The sequence below is a fragment of the Ranitomeya imitator genome, chromosome 2 (genome assembly GCF_032444005.1).
Source record: "Ranitomeya imitator isolate aRanImi1 chromosome 2, aRanImi1.pri, whole genome shotgun sequence".
In the NCBI taxonomy this organism is placed as follows: Eukaryota; Metazoa; Chordata; class Amphibia; order Anura; family Dendrobatidae; genus Ranitomeya; species Ranitomeya imitator.
The window spans coordinates 681548774-681566605 of NC_091283.1; the positions used below are offsets into that span (position 1 = coordinate 681548774).

The window sequence follows — 17832 nt, forward strand, 5'->3', positions numbered from 1 at the left end:
AGTCTATATCGGCTCAGGATCTTGCGATCTCTGAGGTCCGGGGGTTTCTCCAGATATGGGGCCAGTCTGTAGTCTCTCTGTAGGCTCCGGTACATGGTCAGTTTCTGTGAGCTGATGATATAATTCTTCCAGTCACTGACATACCTCTCCTGGCCTTCGTCTGCCATCTTCCTGATTCCGGCTTTTGTCAGGTTGTTGTGATTGGTGTTCTGGTCCGGTTGGGTTTGGCTGGGTTGTTCCGAGGGTTCTGGTATTTCTCTTTCACCTACATGTGTCAGGGCTTTATGGTGATGGGAGCTTGGATTGCTTCTATGCAGGTGAGCCCGGAATGAAAGCGCCCTCTTTAGAACTGTTAGGTGTAGAGGGAATCTGCCCAGCTCGGCCCGACAAGCACTGTTTGAGGTGCTCCGATGGACCTGGAGAAGGTGCTTGCAGAATTCCAGGTGGAATATTTCTGTTGGACTGGAATCCCACCTTGACCAGTCTGGGTAGGTGTGAGGACGCCAGACTTCGCTGCCATACAGGAGGATTGGGGCAATGATGGAGTTGAAGATTATTAGCCAGACCCTCACTGGTGGCTCCAGATGGTAGAGTTTCCTTTGAATGGCATAAAAGGTTTTGCAGGCCTTGTCTTTCAGGGTCTCTATGGCTTGTTTGAAGCTCGCTGACCGGTGAATCTCTAGACCCAGGTAGGTATATTTGTCCGTTCCTGTGAGGTCACAGTTGTTGAGGACAAATGATGGGTGCTGGTCTGATCTTCTCTTTCTCCTCTGGAACATCATGGTGTTGGTTTTCTTTAGGTTGACCGGTAGAGCCCAGGTGGAGCTGAATTTCTCTAGGATTTTCAGGTTGTCCTGGAGGCCTTTCTCGGTTGGTGAAAGCAGCAGCAGGTCATCTGCATACAGCAGGAATTTCACCTGAGCGTCGTGGAGGGTGAGACCTGGTGCTGAGGAGGATTCCAGGGCGGTAGCCAGCTCGTTGATGTAAATGTTGAAGACCATTGGACTTAGGCTGCAGCCTTGTCTGACTCCGCGGCTCTGCTGGAAATAAGCCGTTCTTCTGCCGTATACATATACAGTCATGGCCAAAAGTATTGACACCACTGCAATTCTGTCAGATAATACTCAGTTTCTTCCTGAAAATTATTGCAAACACAAATTCTTTGGTATTATTATCTTCATTTAATTTGTCTTAAATGAAAAAACACAAAAGAGAATGAAGCAAAAAGCAAAACATTGATCATTTCACACAAAACTCCAAAAATGGGCCAGACAAAAGTATTGGCACCCTCAGCCTAATACTTGGTTGCACAACCTTTGGCCAAAATAACTGCGACCATCCGCTTCCGGTAACCATCAATGAGTTTCTTACAATGCTCTGCTGGAATTTTAGACCATTCTTCTTTGGCAAACTGCTCCAGGTCCCTGATATTTGAAGGGTGCCTTCTCCAAACTGCCATTTTTTAGATCTCTCTACAGGTGTTCTATGGGATTCAGGTCTGGACTCATTGCTGGCCACCTTAGAAGTCTCCAGTGCTTTCTCTCAAACCATTTTCTAGTGCTTTTTGAAGTGTGTTTTGAGTCATTGTCCTGCTGGAAGACCCATGACCTCTGAGGGAGACCCAACTTTCTTACACTGGGCCCTACATTACGCTGCAAAATTTGTTGGTAGTTTTCAGACTTCATAATGTCAAGCAGTCCTGTGCCAGAGGCAGCAAAGCAACCCCAAAACATCAGGGAACCTCCGCCATGTTTGACTGTAGGGACCGTGTTCTTTTCTTGGAATGCCTCTTTTTTTCTCCTGTAAACTCTATGTTGATGCCTTTGCCCAAAAAGCTCTAATTAGGTCTCATCTGACCAGAGAACATTCTTCCAAAATGTTTTAGGCTTTTTCAGGTAAGTTTTGGCAAACTCCAGCCTGGCTTTTTTATGTCTCAGGGTAAGAAGTGGGGTCTTCCTGGGTCTCCTACCATACAGTCCCTTTTCACTCAGACGCCGACGGATAATGCGGGTTGACACTGTTGTACCCTCGGACTGCAGGGCAGCTTGAACTTGTTTACACAAATTAGAGAAGCATCACATGTTTTGTCGAACAGTGCCAATACTTTTGTCCACCCCCTTTTTTGTGTTTGGTGTGGAATTATATCCAATTTGGCTTTAGGACAATTCTTTTTGTGTTTTTTCATTTAAGACAAATTAAATGAAGATAATAATACCAAACAATTTGTGTTTGCAATCATTTTCAGGAAGAAACTGAGTATTATCTGACAGAATTGCAGGAGTGTCAATACTTTTGGCCATGACTGTATACTCGGGTCAGCCTATACTCGAGTATATATGGTATTTGTTGATTTTTTTTTAACATTTTTACAATATTTTTAAAACTTTTTTACTTTGTCTCACTATGGTACTTTCATTTTTTCCAGGCTGATCGCTTGTATAGCATAGAGATACAGGAGCATCCTATGCTATGTAAACTGTCAGTGTTGCACTGAAAGTTGCTGATCGTGCTCGGAGCATGATCAAGCAACTTTGCTGGCTCTGATGACCTGGATGTGTTCATCATGACATTAGGTCACCATAGCGATGATCAGGACCCCCGTGATGGCATTGCGGAGTCTCCGATCCAAGGGAAGAGTGAATGTCTGACCCTCTACTTGCTCCCAAAATACTGCGATCGAGTTTGATTGCAGCATTTAGGGGGGTTAATGTGGCGGGAGCAATGCAGGACCACTCCTGGCACTGTCCCGAGTTCCAGCTGTCAGAATCAGCTGACACTCGGCGGCGATCGAGCGTGCACATTCAGTAGGCGCACAAAATTGCTGCAACGTTTCCACATGTCCTAGGCCAATAAGGCACAGGTCACAAGGACGTATAGATATGTCTCGGATGGGAAAGGGTTTAAAAACTAGGGTGAGAAAATGCTGAAATTTGCCATGAAAATCCAGTGAACTGTTAGCTTGCATTACGACTGCAGTAAATGTGGCTGGGATCTGTTCCATGCATTGTCACTCCTCCCCTGCCCTTCTGGGCATTTCCAAAAAAAAGATAAGGGAGGAGGATGATACGGATCACAGTGCAGAGACATTTTGTTGGTGACTGAAAAGTGATACTGACAAGTAGACAGTGTCACTGAGGAGGGCTGGCAGTGCCCATTCTGTGTGTGATACAGTGAGTAGCTATGCTATGACACAAGATACAATTGGATACAAGACTCAAACGATTTCATATGATAGGATTAAGCTAGTTTCACATTTGCGGTAGAATCCGCAGCGTTTAATCTGCCACCTGAAACGAACGCTAAAACGCATGCAAACGCAGCGTTTTTTTAGACGCACAAGGTAACGCATGCTGTTAAAAAAACGCGGCGTTTTCACGCTTTTTGCATGCGTTTGTGTTTTCTGTGCGCACGGTGGAAAATTTAACAAGAAAAAAAATTAGATAATCAGACACCGTCAATGGGACAACAGTGGACGTGTATTATGGGATATCTTTATATAGACCCTTGTACTGCTGAAATCTTCAGTTTGCTACTGTATCCTGTGTCATGATGGATCTTCGCATGGAGAGCTTTAATTTCAAACTGGATTTACGTATCAAGTTGTTTCTTGCCTGGGAGCAACAAACAAATAAAGAACGACAGAGAAGGACATGGCACAGGCGTTTTTGCAGACATCCCATAATTGAACTCCGGGAGAGCCGTGGAGCCTACCACACGCTATATGGCGAGCTTAATGCCAACCCTGACAAATTTCCAGAACATACCATGATGTCAAGCGTATAAAGGATTTATAACTACAGACTGCCCAGGGCCCGAAGAACAGTAGAGTGTACCTTTGGGATTCTTGTTTCAAAATGGCGCATTCTTGGGACAGCCATTAATCTAAAAATGGAGACAGTCGATGAGGTGGTCAAAGCCTGTGTGGTTCTCCACAATTTCATAATGGCTAAGTAGCGACCCAACATTGAACTGGATGAACCAGTTGCAAACCCATTTCCAGATTACCAGCATCACCCGATGCGGTGAACTGTTGAAGTTGGCCACAAGCGGAACCAATTTGCTGCCTATTTTGATTCTGATATTGAACGTGTGGCATGGCAAAACAGTATTGTGTAAAATGTGCTGTTGGGTTTGGGTCTATATCAGTTATGTTTTAAATGTTACTAATATTTTTTGTTAATAAACTACGTGTTTTGATATCTTTACCAAGTCTCCTATGTATTTCCTCTAAAAACCACTTAGGTTGCTAGTGGTAAGGTAGCTGACGTCATTACATCCGGATTCTGTTCTGCAGTATCTATTGGATGCAGACTGAAGAGACGATGGTGGTATAATACAAAGCAGATCTGTACTCAAAAAGTCATGTGTGAGAAATAAGAACTTCTTGAGCACAAAACCCAGCCTCATGAATTCACTATTTCTGACACCTGTCCAGGTGAGTATAATATCATTTGTATGACCTCCATGGTCTCTTCAGTTTGTGTGAAATAGATTACGTAGACTGAAGAGAAAATGGAGGTTCTCTACTCACCAGGTCAGGTGTCATAACTATTGAGTTTTTTGACACCTGACCTGTTGAGTATAGTTCTGCTTTGTATTACCGCCATTGTCTCTTCAGTCTCTGACACAGATTAAGCAGACTGAAGAGATTATGGAGAAAATACAAGTAATATTTTTTGACAACTCATAGCTCCATACCAAACACACAAAGCTGTAGTGTTGTACTTAACTACTGGAGCTATGAGGTGGCAAAAAAACAGTGTACGGCGCAGTGTGTGTTGTCGGCGGCAAAATACACAAATAACCACACAGTATTGGGGGCAAAAAACATTAACATTTATTTTTAACAAAAAAAAATTAAGTGCGCCTGCAATGGGGTAGAGTGACGGAACTGTGGGGTGTGTAGCTGTGAGGCCTAACTAACTGTGGACGACACAGGGGTGGCAGAAGAATGGGCAATTAAAGTAGTGGGGTCTGGGAGTTCGGGGATGGTGCTTGACGCATGAGAGGGCAGAGACACACTGGAAGGGAGAGACAAACCTGACATTACAGACACATTGGGAGGTGAGGGTTGAGGAATGGAGATCGTCCTTTGCTTTTTATTTTTTTTTATTTTTTTATTTTTTGGAATCGGCGCTGCGGTCTTGGGAGCCTCGGTGGGTTCATTTGTTGCAGCCTGGTCGTGGTGGCCGACCTGTCAGGGTCCGTGTGCCGCTGCATGGTTGTGGTGGTGGGAAAGGCCATGACAAGGTCCTGCTGCTGCTGCTGCATCGTGGTGGTTAGAGCGGAAGGCCATGCCAGGGTCCTGCTGCTGCATGATGGTGGTTAGAGCGGAAGCCCATGCCAGGGTCCTGCAGCTGAATGGTGGTGGTGGAGAAGGCCATGCCAGGGTCCTGCTATTGCTGCTGCATGGTGGTGGCAGTGGAGGAGGTCCAAGCAGGAGCAGCAGTTGTCATGGTGGTGGAGGTGGGCTGTCCAACAGCACTCAGCATGGTGGTGTTGCTGTAGTGGTGTCCGGCAGTGCTTGGAATGGTGGTGGCCGTGCAGTGGTATGCAGTAGAGGTCGGCATTGAGGTCAAGTATGATAGTATTGGCACAGGTGGAAATGTCGCCACCGTCTGCTGAAAATACCGACTGCTGCATAGCCTGCACATAAGCAGCATTGCAGGCCTGCATGACACTAAGCTGGAGATCACGAGTAAGGTGTTCCGACATGCCCTTCTCTATTTGATTGAAAAAATGATGTGCTGCCCTCTGGAGGACGGCTTTCTCTTAGTCAAGGCTTCTGGTGACATCCTGGATAAGTGTATGCATATGGTTCATGGCACTATCCAGTAGGTCACCCATCGCCTTGAGTCCATCATGAAAGACCGAGCTCAATTGCAAAAACTCGGGCATGAGTGACCTGTCCGAGGCCCCCTGCCGGGAAGAGCACAAAAAAAAAAAAAAAAAGAGGCAGAGGACTGGAACAGGGGGAACACCTGATGGACCAGCTTCCTGGTCTCCAGTCTGTGTTGCAGACCCACATGCCGCAGCGCTGCTGGATAGCTGGGACGGGTCCGTGGCTGTTTGATGAAGGACCGCTCCAGAACCAGGGTCAAGAGTGCTGCTCCATGTGCTGTGAAAAAAAAAAAAAAAAAAAAACATTACTACCAAACATTTACAATAGTAAAGCGCCAACTCCTGTGGAATAGAAAAATACAGATTAGGCAATACAACACAACCCATTACACCACAAAAAATACTTACGTTCTTTGGGCAATGACCGGTCTCAAAAAATGCAAGTATGCGATGATATTTACTGCTAAAGATTCTTTCTTCCCTTGGCATCAAAGACCTTGCCCTGTCCTGGATTGCCTCATACCTTTCCGACCGCACATTTAGCGTTTCCCACTCCCACACCACCTCCTCATCCCGCCCTCTCTCTGTTGGAGTCCCTCAAGGCTGTCCAAGGGCCCCTACTTTTTTCCATCTATACTCTTGGCCTAGGACAACTCAAAGTCCCACGGCTTTCAGTACCACCTGTATGCGGACGACACTCAGATCTACCTCTCTGGCCCAGATGTCACCTCTCTGCTGTCCAGAATCCCGAAGTGTCTGTCAGCCATATCCTCCTTCACCTCTCGCTTCCTAAAACTCAATGTAGACAAAACCGAACTCATCATCTTTTTCCCCATCTCACGTATCCCCCCTACCTGACCTATCTATTATGGTAAACGGCATAACGCTCTCTTCCGCACCTGAAATCCGCTGCCTCAGGGTAACTCTCGACTCTGCCCTGTCCTTCAGACCGCACGAACAAACTCTTGCCACCTCCTGTCGCCTCCAACTCAAAAATATTGCCAGAATCCGTTCCTTCCTCAGCCCACAATCTACCAAAACTCTTGTGCATGCCCTCATCATCTCCCGCCTCGACTACTGCAACACCCTCCCCTGTGGCCTCCCTGCTAACTCTCTTGCACCACTCCAGTCTGTCCTCAACTCTGCTGCTCGGTTAATCCACCTCTCTCCTCGCTACTCCCCTGCTTCTCCCCTCTGCAAATCCCTCCACTGGCTCCCCATTCCCCAACGAATCCAGTTCAAACTACGAACACTGATCTACAAAGCCATCCACAACCTGTACCCTCCCTATATCTCTGAACTAATCTCCCAATATCTTCCCTCACGTAATCTCCGATCCTCCCAAGACCTCCTACTCTCCTCCACACTTATTCGTTCCTCACACAACTGCCTCCAAGATTTCTCCTGAATATCCCCCATCCTCTGGAATTCCATGCCTCAACACGTCCGACTATCCACCACCCTCGGCTCCTTCAGACGGAACCTGAAAACCCATCTCTTCAAGAAAGCCTACAGCCTGCAATAACCATTCTGCCGCCTCACCATCGCCAGAGCTGCCGCCTCACCATCGCCAGAGCCGCCACCTCGCCCCTACCTTCTGTCTCTTCCCCACTTTCCCATAGAATGTAAGTCCGAAAGGACAGGGTCCTCTCCCCTCTGTACCAGTCTGTCACTGTAAACCTGCTTACTTAATCGATATCTATAACCCTGTATGTAACCCCTTTCTCATGTACAGCACCATGGAATTAATGGTGCTATATAAATTAATAATAATAATAATAATAATATTTATATTTGCGGATCCTTGTTCCAAAACCACTAGGAACCCGATGATAAAGGTCCTTGTTGAAGCGATCCTTCATCGAACGCCAACGTGTTTTCACTTTGAGCACTGTTGAAAAATATAAATAATGATTAGACAATGCACTTTTGACGGTGATCACACAACTGTGTGATCAGAGAAACTCAGGCGTTTCTCTTATCACACACAGTTGAGTGATCCCGGCCAAGGTCACTGCTGCAGTACACCGCATTGCAATACTTACAAAATGCATTTCCAACCAGAGTCGGGACATTGTCCCAGCCATCCCACATCGCTTTGGCAACCTTATTCCATAGCCACCGGATCGTCAAGTTGTCCGAGTGCTGTGGAATGTGGGTGTCCCACAACGGGACTCGCTCATGGACCAGGGACATAAGAATGTCATTGACAATGAGGTCCTCATCCCATTCTGGAACCTAAAAAATAAATAAAGACATTAATGTTGGAGACATTAACATGAGGAAAAGACAGAAAACTGGCATGAATATTCAAAAGTCACGAAAAAAAATGAGTCAAGAAGAAAAAGGTAAAGAATGAGGAATGTAAAGAAATGCACATTCAAGAATAGTAAAGTCAGGATACAATAAACAGTCAGCAAGGTATACTTACACGCTGCTGCCTTGCCACCCGACCTTGTACATGCTGCTCCTGCTCAGCCTCTGCCGCAGTGGAAGAACTGCTCTAAAAAAAGGTAAAAAAAAATAAAAAATATGGGTAACATGTGTAGATGTGACAAAGAATACTTACCAATCTGAAGAGGTGAGTACTCACTTCACTTTCAATCCCACCTTGTGGCGGCCCAAGTCGTTGCTCCTCAGAAGATGACATTCTGATACATGCAGCAAGAAAAAAAAGACAGAAATTAGGACATATAGAGACAGAAAATGGAAAAAAAAGACATTGGCTTTGATACTCACATTGATCAGAGTGTTGTTTTCTCCAAGGTGCTTTCCTACGTCTGGTCTTTTTCCCAGTCTGCTGTGTAGTGACCTGCCAATGCCCACTCCCTCCTTTTATGAGTTTGTATGTGGGAGGGTGGCTACTCAGTGTCTAGACATGTTTTCCTGTGGTAAAACGCATGCGTTCACAAACCCAAGCAAACGCATGTGCTTGCGAACGCATACGTTCACATAGACCGTAATGCTTTTTTTGCAGCATACCTTCCGCTAACAACCGCATACGTTTCGAGACGCCAAATTGACGTCTCTGAAATTACTACATTGTAGCGTTTACTGCGCCAAGCCGCAGACAACGAAACGCGGCAAAACACAACCAATTGCAGGCACCTGGGTCCCTAATGTTAAAGGTAGGAATACACGACGCATGCGGAAAATTGCGGCACAAACGCTGCGGACACAGCCGCAAATGTGAAACCAGCGTTAGATACACAGTTCAGCGGACAGTATTACGCATGATAGGATTACATACATCACTCTGCTCAATGTAAAGCCTCATTCAGATGTCTGCAGGCATGTCTGAATGAGGCTTTATTGCTACATCTGCAAAGCGCATCAGACATCTGTTCAGCACTAAAACCTCATACAGACATCCCTATTACAGACTGATTGAGGCTTAATACAGACTGAAAAGAGACAAGTCAGTGTTCAGAGCACAGCATGATGATTTCTCTGCTGTGCTCTGAACTCTGCTGCACAACAGCTGTAGTGAGCAATGGTTGGGGAGCTTGGTATTATAGTAATTACCAGGCTACTGTTCTCGCTACTGGAAGTAGTCACCACCACTCAGCGCAAGACTACTACAACAGCTTGATAGCCACACATTACACTCCCTGACAGAAGTTGTGTCACTTATCCATGTTATGTAAATAAAAGCTTATAACCTGATGTTAAATTCATCCATTGATTGTATAAATTATTCTTTTGAGAGCTGAAACCCTCCGAAATGTGGTTTAGATAAGGAAAAAAAAATTGGCATGAGTGAAGAAATATTGATCAGTTAATGGACACAGAATGGTCAGATTTTGGCAAGACAAAAGTTTTGTCACCCACAGAAAGTAATGTGATATTCAAACAAATAATTAACTTAAAATACAAATATATGTTGCATAACATTGGTGAATGAAGTTGTGGTGCTATTAGAGTCATATTGAAGGACTGAATCCATGCGGTTCAACAATGCTTCATACAATTTATTAATTAAGTCATCAAGCATAACAAAGAATGCAGTCTTACATGCCTCCCAGAGTTCATCTACATTCTTTGGTTTTGTCTTCCAAGTTTCCGCTTTCATCCTACCCCAAACATGCTCAATGATGTTCATGTCTGGTGACTGGGCTGGCCAATCCTTGAGCACCTTGATCTTTTTTGCCTGGAGGAACTTTGTTGTAGAGATGGATGTATGAGATGGAGCACCATCCTGCTGCAGAATTTGACCCCTTTTATGATTTGGTATACCAGAGGTAGCTAACACTTCTTGATATTTTGGGCTATTGATATTGCCTTCCACCTTGCAAATGTTTCGCACACCCTCAGACTATGATCTTTCCATCACCAAATTTATCTGTTTTCTGGGTGTATTTTGGATCCATACGGGCGCCAGTAGGTCTCCTGAAAATTTGCGGCGGCTGCGGGGTAATTCTACTGAAGAATCATCAGAGAAATCCACATTCATCCACTTTTTCAGCATCCATTTGTTTACCAGGCTGTGGGATTTTGCAAATCCCACATGGTTTTTTATTTGCCTTTTGTTTAGTGCTGGCTTCTGGGCACTGATTCGACCATGGAGGCCACTGTGAGACAGAGTCTAGTTGACACAGGGACTTGAGGTCACCAGGCCTGTTGGAGCTCTGCTGCAGTGGAAGAGGGGTTTGCTTTGGATTTTCTAACCAACAGACGTTCCTCCTGAGCAGTTGTCTTGCGTGGTCTGCTGGACCTGGGCTTGTCAAACATCTCCAGTCTCTTCAAATCTTTTTTTTATTCTTTGTACTTGACGCTGAGACACATTAATGGTGCCAGCCACCTCTGTAGTGGATCTGGTCTTCAGCCTCTTGATAATCCAGGCTTTGGTCGCAGGGTGGATTTTTGACATGTTGTCAGAGCTAATGTTGCAGTTCAAGTGAAGGTCTGGGGTGCTGGGTTTCATTTTATACACACACACGCTAATTAACAGATCATTTAGTGAGCACAGGTGAGCATGTAAACTAGGATTGGGTACATTATATGACAAGGCAACAAAACTTTTGTCTTGCCAAAATCTGACTATTCTGTGTCCATTAACAGATCAATATTTCTGCATTGATGCCAATTTATTTTCTTAACCTAAACCACATTTCGGAGGGTTTCAGCTTTCAAAAGAATAATTTATACTACCAATGGATGAATTTAACGTCAGGTTATAAGCTTTTATTTACATAAAATGGATAAGTGACAGAACTTCTGTCAGGGAGTAAAGTAGTAGTATTATTAGCTGCTGCCCCTGACCCCATTACCACTCGTGTGAACAGTGAACAGGGGATTTTTGTAGCTCAAAGTACAGCTCAAACAAAATTGAACCTTGCTCCCCTCATTTGTGAACTGCACAGCTCAGGGGCAGGTCCATTTAACAACTGAGGCAGCCACAGTATAGGAGATATAGTCACCTATGGCCTGGGGCTGAGTATTTGTGGTGTGCAAGAGTTATGGTGTTACAAACAAGCAAATAAAACTGGCAGTGCTCAGTGACTAAAGAAAAAAAAAATAGATAAATGTTAATACACTACATTTCATTTTGTTTTAAAAATAATTGTTAATATAAAACATTGTTAATGTAAAAATAGATTTCTCCAATGACAAAAAAACCTTGCCAATTTGAAGTTGAAGAACCACCATGATTAGCTAACCAATATAGTGGCTGAAACAAAAGGAAACGTTTATGGATTATGTGGATGTGTGCTGTCTTTTCAAAGATTTAAAAAAATTATTCAGAAACAATGTGGCCACAGTAATAGTATTAGAATAAAATGATAGTTATGGAAAATACCAAGCATTTCATTCCTCTTCAATGGAGGAAAGGCAAAGAAAACAATGAGTTATATGTCTAACTAGGGAAGTCTTACAATTGAGAAAATAAAATAACATACAAAATACACATATTCAATACTTACTAGCTAGGAGATCTCCCACAGTAGTGAATACAGAGGCGGGCAACCCTTGCTGTGTAGGATAAACGGTTTTAACTCCAATGTATACAGTCAAATAATGCAATGATGACTTCAAAAAAGCATTTTGCTCCTTTGCAAAACAAAGGTCCCTCAAAATCTGGGAGTAGAAGGTTTTGTAGAGTTCAGTGTTATGTATGTTTCCTTCAGCACAAAGTTCTGCTTCAAGAAGAGTAGTAGTAGATGTTACTAGGATGGTGGGTAAAAATGGACTGGAGGCAGTGATATCTAAGCATTGCTGAATTACGGACTTTAGTTTGACAACAGTTTGATGCAACAGGCCATTTAAACATTCTGCATTTCCCAGATTCTCATTATGCACCTTGATTGTAGTTGCTAAATGATGACATAAGTTTTTCAGTATCACAATATGTAACTGACCTTTGCAGGTATTCCAAAATGTTCTTTCAGTGTTGGAAATAGCATTAAGGACAAAGGTTGCACTTTTTTCTAGATTAATAAGAACACTTTGTTTTCGTTTTATCACAAGAGAAAAAAATGTGTCAAAAAATAAATTGATAATGTGAAGAAATTTTAGCCAGTACTGTTCATTGCCTTCAGTAACGTCCCAATTTGCTGACCGGAAGCACGTTAGAACAATATTCAGAAAGTCACTAGCATAAGCAATTTTAAATAAAGAATTTGCATGAGTACTACTAAGCAGACATGTTAAACTTCTGTAGCAAACACTTGCAACATGAAGGCTCCTTAAAGAACTTACATTAGCCAATAATAATAAGAAGAAAAAGCATCGACACAGGTCTGATGGCAGCAGGCTGTCAGGATTTAACTCACAAATTAATTCTGCCAGATCCATTAGCAAGTTCATTTCTCCATCAGTGAAATTAACAAATTCATCCATGTCTTCTACTACTGAGGAAACAAGTTCCAGAACATTCTTCATGTTGGTCACAAACACTGAATCATCACAGCTGTCAATAACTCTTGACGTTCCAATTGTGGCCCCTTTGTTATACACAGAAATAACATTCTCGTGCCAATCTGAATTCTTTAAAGAAAGAAGAAGTAAAATTTCATGTAATACGGTTTTCTCCATCACCAGTGTAGCACACTTATTAATGATTCTGGTTATGAAGATGCACTGCAAAATGCACATTTCCGAAAAAGAATCACTTTGGAGTAAACCTTTTGAAATTGCTTTTAAGTCAACTGTCACATCATTGTCAACTAGCTTGCTTGGGCCATTACCAGGCAGTTGAGTTACCAATAGAAAGTCAGCAATATGGTTCATATCTCCAAGGGAAATGTACGGAAGGAGAAGTGTAATATTTGAAACAATAAAGTGCCACTGAGCAATCGGAAGGCAATGTACACTGGCTGCATTCATATTGCCGCGGTAAGGTTTTTGATCTTTGTGTTCCAAAAGATTGCTACTAGAGTTCACAAAAAATGATGCAGATGCTTGCAAAGTGAGTCTGTCAGATTCAGATGGCATATGAATGCGCGTAAGAAGTATCTTCATTTTGTGAATAGAAAGAAGTCCAAAGTAGAACATAGCGGGTACATTTGATTGTCTACAAACAGTATGAACTTTTTGCCAACATTCTCTATCTTCAAAGAATATAGAAAAATCCCAACACTCCAAAGGTGAATCTAATGGAAGAGCCAGTTCGCACATTTGTGAGACATATTTGTCGCAATTCAATGCGGTCACAGTATTTACTTCTATCCATGTATAGACAAGCATAAGGACAACTTCACAAAGCTTTTGAAGCCAGCATGAATCACTAGCCTCCAAATCTTGATTTTTCACAATGGTTAGGGAAGGCAATATCAGCCCATTAGCAATTTGCTTCATGACTTGCTGAAGACGGTAGATAACTGCCAATGGAGTATTTCCATCTAAGCTTTTCATGTTCATCATCAAACAATGCAAAAGTGAACTCAAGTATTCCAGCTTTAGGCTGAGATTTGGGTCTTCTTCAATATGGGCTAGTTGATAGTTTTCCAAAATCATAGCCCACATATCCAACATTTGATTAGGTGGAATTTGAACAAGAAATTCTGTGAGTTTTTTGGTCAATCCTGACAAAAAAAAAGGCTGTTTCATTTTTTGCGGCTGACCTATGACCGAAAGTATTTTCTGAAATAATTTTGGAAACTGTCGAAGTTTTGTATATGTCTGCAGAAGGCTAACCACTAAGGTTTCCTGTGCTTTTCTGATGCGCATATCAGAAATATCAGCATCAAAGCAGGCATGCAATATGTCAGCAAGGTCTGGTTCTACAATAAGATGATTTAATGTGTTCAAAGTTTTCAAGCACTTGAACCAAGGTAGTGAAGGTATGCATGGATTGCGCACAAGCATTTGTGTTAAATTTCGGTAGAACTTGTACTGATTACCCTTCCCTCTTATGTTATCCTCTGCAATATTATATATATTATGACTAACTGCAAGATTCAGCATGCTGTCCAGTCCAGTCATACCAGCTTTCGGCCATACTGGAATCAAGATATTTAGGTGATCATCCTTTACTTGAAAAGGTCCACAAAGACATTCTAACAATCTGACAAGCATCTGGAAGCAAAGTGTTTCATTTCCATCACGGCAATAAGAGTCTAAAAACAATTTATAAAGAAAGGGAACAGAATTTGCTAAAAAAGACAGCTGGATATCTTCCTCACAAAATTCAATTTTCTCTAGTTTTGTCAACATAGAACAAACTGGAGTAAAACAATCTTTGAATGATCCTTCTATCTTATCCAATTTCCCCACATCAGAAAGTAATTGCTCTTTGTAAATTATGAGAAGTTCAGCCTGGAAAAGGCCAGCCTGAAGAATCACTTCAATGTTACCCTCAATATCTTTAATGAGCTGGTGGATTCCATTGCTACTATCCTTGTCAAACACATGGCTGGATAAGGCATTCCGTAAACGCAAACATGGTTCAAATAGTTGTGTGAGCACTTGCATGAAAAGTCTGTTGTTGTTAGCTTGTTGTCTTTGTAGAAGGGTATACTGCTTAAGCGATAAATTAAGAACATCCAAAACTTGCTTTGAGATGCCATGCTCAGAGGTCAAGCAGTGACAAGCCAGTAAACACAGCCTACTTAACAGTTCTACCATCAGCTCACATTTGGCTCTGTAGACCATTCCAAAACAAGGAGTAGTGAGAACACTGTGACAGCAGCTCAACACTGTTCCAACGCTAATTGACAGACTTGATTGCGGAGGCGTAATTGAAAAATTATCATTCATCACCTGAAAAAAAAAATGGTTATTAGATGCATGTTTCAAGCAAAGAAGGCTTAAAGGTAAACATCTATGCCAAAATAGTGACTTATACCTCAGTCACAGGTTGCAGGGGATAGCTCTATGCCTTCCCCTACAGGCCCTTCTATTCGTCTATGTAGTCACTATGTCTCGTCATTCACATGCCTCATTTTTCATCATACAAGGTCAGATCTATAAATATCTTAAACCAGCCATCTAATTCTCATTCTCTGACTTTTTACTTACTGTGTTACTGCTTTTTTTTTTTTTATATTATCCACTGCTTTATGTCCATTTAGGGATTAGAGAGATAGGGGATGTGTAGGGCATTTTATAATAAAGCTAATTACAAAAGTGCTTAGATTACCCCTTTTAGTTTAAATCGTATCTTCCTGTACACAGAAAACAAGACCCGGGATTGTGACTAGTGTATGTTGTACCATTTCTATCACAAGTGACAGTAAGGGTAAGTTCACACAGGGCGTTTTTGCTGCTTTTTATGCTAATTTTCAGCTGCTTTTTACAGTACTAGCAAAGCCTATGAGATTTCAGAAATCTCGTGGAGACATTGGTTTTTGTGGATTCAGTATTTTGTGCTTTGCTGCGTTTTTTGGACATAGAGCATGTCATTTCAGCATTTTTCAAGCAATTTTTCAGCGTTTTCCACCCATTGACTCGAATGGATAGTAAAAAAACGCTGCAAATTCTTCCAGTGTATATGCTGCAGAAAAGTCAAGGACAGCCGGATGTGACCTCACACTCGGCTCCGCTACATCTAGATGGCAGGCTGCATGATGCATCCATGCAGCCTGTCATCCAGCAAAGGGGACCCGAACCCTATTACATTACACTGTCTGACACGCTGTCATGCATAACAGTGCGGAAAACACCGCTTCTGATCACCAGGGAAATCATCCCCGCCGGTCAGAGCCGCGGTTCCCACACTTTCAGACAGAACTCACAGCTGGGGGCTGCAACAAGCAGCCTTGCTAAAGCTCACACCTGGGGGCTGCTATTCTCAGGCTGGTAAGGGGTCATTGATAGCCCCCCCCCGCCTAAAAATAGCATCCCACAGCTGCCCAGAAAAGGCGCATCTATTAGATGCGCCAATTCTCGCGCTGTTGTGATGGAAAATAGAATTAGACTTACCGGTAATTCGGTTTCTAGGAACCTTCGATGACAGTCATCTTGGAGGATGTCTTCCCGCCCTAATGGGGGACAGGAACACAAAGAGGTTAAATAACCCTCCCCTTCCTGCTATCGCCAGTGTTTTTTCTGGCCATAGTAGCGCGTATAGTTACCACTAAAGTGTAGGAATCATCCAGTGAAATATCAGATAGGGAGGGAAATTAGTGCTGTCGTGGAAGGTTCCTAGAAACCGAATTACCGGTTAGTCTAATTCTATTTTCTCTTGTCACCTTCCACGACAGTCACCTAGGGGATATACCAGCGTTAATTTCTTTAGGGAAGGACCACGGCCGTTAGAACACATCTACTGAAGGTCAGATCCCTGTCGAAATTTAGCCAGTAATGTCTGGTGAAGGTATGAACAGAAGACCATGTGGCGGCTCTGCATATCTGTTCTGATGAGGTGTTTCCTCTTGCTGCCCATGATGTGGAAACCGACCGGGTAGAATGGGCCTTCAGCGAGATCGTTGGAGGGAGATATTTTGCCGAATATGCAAGGCAGATGGCTTGTTTTATCCAGCTTGCAATCGTGCTATTAGCTGCTTTTTTAACTTTATTCTGTCCTGAGAACTGGATAAATAGATTCTGGTTGACCCTCCAAGTCTTGGACTGCTCCAGGTAATGGAGAACTACACTGCGGACATCCAGGGTATGGAAGTTTTCCTCCTTCTCGTTGGAAGGGTTTGAACAAAATGAGGGCAAAACCACATCCTGACCCCTATGAAAATCTGAAATGACTTTGGGCATAAAGGTGGGGTCTAGTCGTAGGATTATGCTATCAGAGTTTATGGATAGGAAGGGTTCTTGAATTGACAAGGCTTGCAACTCTCCTACACGCCTAGCTGTGGTAACTGCGACTAGGAACACCGTTTTAAGTGTTAGGATTTTAAGGGGTAGAGAAGACAAGGGCTCAAAAGGTGATTGAGTTAAACTATTGAGTACTAAATTTAGGTCCCGGGGAGGGACCCGACTAGGGAGACTAGGACGTAGTCCACTTGCTGAAGTTATGAATCTTTTGATCCAGCGATGGCCAGCTAGATCCTGGTCAAAAAAGGAACTAAGAGCCGATACCTGGACTTTTAGAGTACTCGGTGAGAGACCAAGATCTAAACCCTTCTGGAGGAAGCCTAAGATTTGAGAAATGTTGGGGTGGAAGGGATCAGGGACACTGAGAATAAAGCAGGAAGAGAACTTCTTCCATACTTTGTTATAGATGGCATTAGTCACCGGTTTCCTACTCTTTTGGAGAGTTTGGATAACCCTATCAGAGAGACCTCTGGCTTTTAGAATGTTGGTCTCAGTAGGCAGGCAGCTAGATTCAACTTTTTGAGATCCGGATAAAGGAGGGGACCTTGGAAGAGGAGATCGGATCTTTGAGGAAGAAGAATGGGACCTTCCTCGGTCATTCCCCTCAAGGTGCTGTGCCAGCTCCGCCCTGGCTACATTGGGGCAATCAGGATTGTTGCGACTCTGACCGGATTTTCTGCAGCGTCTTTGACAACATCGGAATTGGTGGGAAGGCGTAAGCAAAGTTGAAGGTCCATGGATGAATGAGAGCATCCATTCCCAGAGCCCCCTGCACGGGGCTGA

At 43.3% G+C, this 17832-nt stretch overlaps 1 protein-coding gene across 2 annotated transcripts in view; it reads right to left on the reverse strand.

The window, feature by feature from the left end:
* URB2 (URB2 ribosome biogenesis homolog) overlaps positions 1–17832 on the reverse strand; it is a 290020-nt gene that overhangs the window by 174274 nt on the left and 97914 nt on the right. For both annotated transcript variants that reach the window (XM_069753059.1, XM_069753058.1), the window contains exon 4: positions 11766–15042. In XM_069753059.1, the coding sequence (XP_069609160.1) occupies positions 11766–15042 (3277 nt within the window). The remainder of the gene's footprint in view (positions 1–11765; positions 15043–17832) is intronic.